Raw genomic sequence first — 5,499 nt, forward strand, 5'->3', positions numbered from 1 at the left:
CTCACCCTCCATGTCACATGTAAATAAAACACACATTAAAGGACTAAATCTCCAGTGTTACATTTTGTGTTCTATGGGTTAAGTTCAAAAAGAAAGCTTGTGTGCCCTAATAAAGTATGTCTTATTAATGTTTGATATTCCTCCTATTTTTATAATCATAGATCAAAAGCATAAAGTAAAAATTTTCTTGAACATAAAGTATCTGAAGGTATTTCAAAGTAAGCAGGGTAATATGAAACTTTAGAATGGGGGACTGTGCTGGCAGCACTCAGTACTTTAATGGGTAGGGGGATGGCAGTGGACATAAAACATGTCACCAAAGGTAGGCTGAGACACCGATGAATTAAAATGTAATATCTCAAGTGTTTCAAGTGCTGGTCCTTAATACCTTCATGTACATGGACTGAAAAGTAGTGTTTGCAGTGCAACTTTATATTTTTAGTGGCTATGTTAGGCATTTGATTTAGCTAAATTCTGATGAAATCTTCCAAATACATATCTATTAGGCCTGGAAAAAATCTTGTATAACTAGGAGGCACAGATTCCTCATGAAATTTTTGCAGAGGGTTGAGGCCAGCTTATGGCATTGTAGTTATCAAAAATTGTGTGGAAATTAGAGTCACCCAGGATAGAAATAGGCATGATTATGCCTATTTTATGGAAAAGAGTGCTCGTTTGATTATTTTGTGGAAAATAAATTTTATGGAAAAGAGTGCTTGTTTGATTATTTTTATTAGAGTCCACATAATTCTCTTGTTCTACTATATATAGGGGCTCTCCTATTTTATGTATGTCAGTCTCTTTGTTCAGTTTCAAGCTTCAGCCTGTCCTAATTCAGTCTCGTCTCATGTCAAGAACTTTTCAGTCCAGGTGATATAGCCCACCAGTTAATCATATTTTCCTCTTATCACTGCTTTCTGTGAGTTGTGAGAGCAAAATGGAAAAGGATTATAAGAATATACATAAAAGCAATATAGAATCTGTTGAAAATGAGGAATAGTCAATATTAGAAGTGATTTAAACAGGTGATGAATATCATACACTCACAAATATGAGAACTGAACATTGCAGTGAGAGTTTTGGCAAAAGGTTTAAAATTGTTACAGTTCATATGTTGTAATATTATGTTGACTTTTGCATTTTGTTTTTGTATATTTAGGGAACTGTATGAGTATATACTTCTTATTTGTAATGAGAACATTGAAATTCTTTGATATCTTGTCATCGGTGTAATCACAATTTTCTCTTCACTTTCTTAGTTCTCATAATCACAGCCACAGTCCAGCTGGGTGGATCAATGGATGGAGAGAATCATTCAGTTGTGTCTGAGTTTGTGTTTCTGGGACTCACCCACTCATGGGAGATACAGCTTGTCCTCCTGGTGTTTTCCTCTGTGCTCTATGTGGCAAGCATGATGGGAAACATGCTCATTGTGTTTTCTGTGACCTTTGATGCTCACTTACACTCCCCCATGTACTTTTTCTTAGCCAACCTCTCCTTCATTGACTTAGGAGCCTGTTCTGTGGCCTCACCAAAGATGATTTATGACCTTTACAGGAAGCATAAAGCTATCTCTTTTGGAGGCTGCATTGCTCAGATCTTCTTCATCCACGTCATTGTTGGGGTAGAGATGGTGCTGCTCATGGCCATGGCCTTTGACAGATATGTGGCCATATGCAAGCCTCTCCACTACCTGACCATCATGAGCCAGAGAGTGTGCATTTTGTTTATAGTTGCTGCTTGGACTCTTAGCATCACTCATTCACTGTTCCAACTAGCATTTGTTGTTAATTTGCCCTTCTGTGGCCCTAATGAATTGGATAGCTTTTACTGTGACCTTCCTCGTCTTCTCAGACTTGCTTGTACAAATACCAACAGATTGCAGTTCATGGTCACTGCCAACAGTGGGTTTATCTGTGTTGGTTCCTTCTTAATACTCCTCATCTCCTACATTTTCATTGTATTTACTGTTTGGAAACACTCCTCAGGTGGTTCATCCAAGGCTCTCTCCACTCTGTCAGCTCACATCACTGTGGTCCTTTTGTTCTTTGTCCCAACCATGTTTATCTATACATGGCCACACCCCAATTCACAGATGGACAAGTTTCTTGCACTCTCTGATGCTGTGCTCACTCCTTTTTTAAATCCAGTCATCTACACATTTAGGAATAAAGAGATGAAAGCAGCAATGAAGAGAGTATGCAAAACCTTAGTTGTTTACAGAAAGATCTCTTAGGTGATGAAGTTAAGGCCTTTTCACTAACAATGGTGTAGTCTTTGGTTTCTGTCTTTGATATTTTTGACTCAGGAAGTTTGAGACACCACATATTGATTTGTTTGTTTTCAAATCTTTAACATAATTTTTGAGTAATGAATGTATTTATTCCAGGGGAAGGGTGAATCATGAAAACAATATGTCTATGTATGTGACTCCCAGTAAAAATTTTTCATATATGTTATATAGTTTTCAGTGAACAGGTCTTACATATCTTATTTGATATTTATTCCTAAGTATTTATATTTTTGATACTGTTTGATATAGTATATTTTTTGAATTTATAATTATTAATGGCTACTATACATAAATATAATAGAACACTTTATTTATTGACATCACAAAAGCCTTGTAAAACCTCTTACTTCTGGGAGACTTTTTAAATAGATTCAATGAGATTTTCTTCATTGGTAACTATGTTGCCAGTGTATAAAGACATTTTACTCCTTTTATTTCAGTACGGATTATTTTATTCCTTTTTGTTACTGTATTGCAATTGCTAGATCAAATGATACGATGTGAATAGAAGTGGTTAATCAGAGCCCTGGCTGGTGTAGCTCAGTGGACTGAGTGCGGGCCTGCGAACCAAAAAAGTGGTTAAACAGCCTCAACTTATTCTTACAAGAAAATCATTCAATCTTTTATCATTAAGTATATGGGTTTTTCATACATGCCCTTCATGAAGCTGAAAAAAGTTTCTATACATTCATTTAGTTTGTTTAAATTTTTTAAAAATATATTTTACTTATTATGCTATTATACCTGTTGCAGTTTTTTCCCTTTGCCCCACTCCACCCAGTAACCCCATTCCCTCAACCAGTTTTCTCCCTTAGTTCATGTCCATGGATCATGAATATAAGCTCTTTGGCTACTTCAGTTGCTATGCTCTTCTTATCTACCTATGTATTTTGCGCCTATCAATTTATGCTCTTTTTTAAAACTTTAAAAAAATATATTTTATTTATTTATTTTTAGAGGGGAAGAGAAGGAGTGAGGAAGAGAAACATCAATGTATGGTTGCTTCTGGTGCATCCCCTGCTGGGAACTGGCCCCTGCCCGGAACTGGCCTGCAACCCAGGCATGTTCCCTGACTGGGAATTGAACCGCAATTGTTTGGTTCACAGGCCCACACTCAACCCACTGAGCTACACCAGCCAGTGTTCAATTTATGCTCTTAATCCCTGCACTTTTGCCCCCATTTTCCCCTTTTGCCATCCCAACTGACAACCCTCCAAATGATCTCCATATCTATGATTCTATTCCTCTTCTGCTCGTTTGCTTAGTTTGTTATTTGGATTCCATTATTGAGAGTTTTGAATTTATTGCCTTTTTAATGTTCATCATTTTGATCCCCTATTTTTTCTTATATAATTCCCTTTAGCATTTCATATAATAATGTCTTGGTGATGATGAACTCCTTTAGCATTACCTTTTCTGGGAAGCACTTTATCTGTCCTTCAATTCTAAATGATAGCTTTGTTGGATAGAGTAATGTAGGTTGTAGGTCCTTCCTCTTCATCACTTTGAATTCTTCTTGCCAGTTTCTAGCCTGCAAAGTTTCTGTTGCAAAATCAGTTGACAGTCTTATGGGAAATCCTTTGTAGATAAGTATCTGCCTTTCTTTTGCTGCTTTTAAGATTCTCTCTTTATCTTTAACCTTTGGCATTTTAATCATGGTGTGTTTTGGTGTGGTCCTGTTTGGGATTCTCTGAGCTTCTTGGACTTGTATGTCTATTTCCTTCACCAAATTAGAGAATTTTTCATTCATTATTTTTTTCAAAGAAGCATTCAATTTCTTGTGCTTCCTCTTCTTCTTTCAGCACCCTTATGATTTGGGTGTTGGTACATTTAAAGATGTCCTAGGGGCTCCTTAGCCTATCTTCAACTTTGAATTCTTTTTACTTCTTGCTTTTCTGATTGAACCCTTTTTTTCTTCCTTGTGTTCCAAATCATTGACTTGATTCTCAGCTTCATCCTCTCCACTGTTTGCTCCCTGTAGACTTTTCTTTATTTCACTTAATGTAACCTTCATTTCTGCCTGGGTTCTTTTATGTTGTTACAGTAAAAGAACTGTTACCCAGTTCACTGTTACCCAGTGAGCTCCTGGATCATCCTGATAACCAGTGTTTTGAACTGTGCAACTGATAGGTTGCTTATCTCCATTTTGTTTAGGAGTCTTTAGGGGGTTTGTTCTGTTCTTTCATTTGGGCCATATTTCTTTGTGTCTTCATTTTTGCAGCCTGGCTGGTTTTGTTTCTGTGTTTAGGTAGAGCTTCTTTGACTCCCTTAGTAGAGTGATCTATTGCAGGAAAGTGTATCTGTAAAATGTGTGGAGTAGATCCTTAGATAATCACCAGGGAAGCAGAACTCGTGTCACGACTGTGTTGCTCTGTGTGATGGAGGGCTCACAGAGATGACAGTGTCACTTTCTGGTCTCAGAAATTTTGTCTAGGAGGAAGCTGTCTCTTGGCACTTGTTCTGTAGCCTGTCTCTGCACTTTCTCCCCTTATGCCACTGGTGTCCTTCCAGCTATTGCCCTGTTTCTGTATCTCAGAGGGGTGGGTCTAAGCAAGTCCCAAGTCTGTTGCAGGCTTTTAAAAAGGTGTCTCTTGAGAATATGACAGTTTCTTTCATTATCTCAATGTTCACTGGTTTTTATAGCCAGTAGTTATGGGGCTTTATCTTTCTGGTGCTGGCACCCTTGGCTGGGTTGTCTTATTTGGGGCTGGGATCCCTCCCTCCTGAGATACTTCTGATTTTTATCCACCACGTGTTGATGTGGGACTGCCTGTTTCACAGTACCACACCTCTTTGTACCACTCTACACCTCCTCATTTTTCTGTGCCTCCCCATCCCTCTGAGCTTCTCTGTGCCAATCTACACATATCCACGTACACCCCTGCTACTCATCTAGATGAATGTGGCTTCTTTAAATCTTTGGTTTTTGTACTTCCATACAGCTCAATTTTCTGAAAATCTGGGTGGTATTTGTTTTGTAGTTTAGCTGTGATCTTTCCCCTAGTTGTGAAGAGGGTGAAACATGGTTACTTTTGCCTCTATCTTAACCAGAAGTCTTGTTGAATGTTTTTAAAAATCAGGAATGAATGTTGGATTTTGTAAAATGCCATTTCTGGTTTAGTATCAGGGTAATGCTGGTCTGTTTTTAAAGTTAAATATATCGGGGTGACATTGGTTAATAAGGTTATATCATTTGTACACTATAT

General features: G+C 37.7%; 1 protein-coding gene across 1 annotated transcript; it reads left to right on the forward strand.

Annotated features, from left to right (window-relative positions):
• The first annotated feature begins 1,297 nt into the window (after positions 1-1,297).
• On the forward strand, positions 1,298-2,441 carry LOC118994717 (olfactory receptor 4F3/4F16/4F29-like). Its single transcript, XM_037057373.1, has one exon. The coding sequence runs from the start codon at positions 1,298-1,300 to the stop codon at positions 2,234-2,236; it is 939 nt and encodes a 312-aa protein (XP_036913268.1). The 3' UTR covers positions 2,237-2,441.
• Positions 2,442-5,499: the final 3,058 nt, after the last annotated feature.

Source organism: Sturnira hondurensis, unplaced genomic scaffold (genome assembly GCF_014824575.4).
Source record: "Sturnira hondurensis isolate 20B ecotype Veracruz unplaced genomic scaffold, ASM1482457v3 Scaffold0000925, whole genome shotgun sequence".
In the NCBI taxonomy this organism is placed as follows: domain Eukaryota; kingdom Metazoa; phylum Chordata; class Mammalia; order Chiroptera; family Phyllostomidae; genus Sturnira; species Sturnira hondurensis.

Bases quoted from the DNA above. Each gene is read 5' to 3' on its own strand.
- LOC118994717 (XM_037057373.1), top strand. From the start codon at position 1,298: ATGGATGGAGAGAATCATTCAGTTGTGTCTGAGTTTGTGTTTCTGGGA.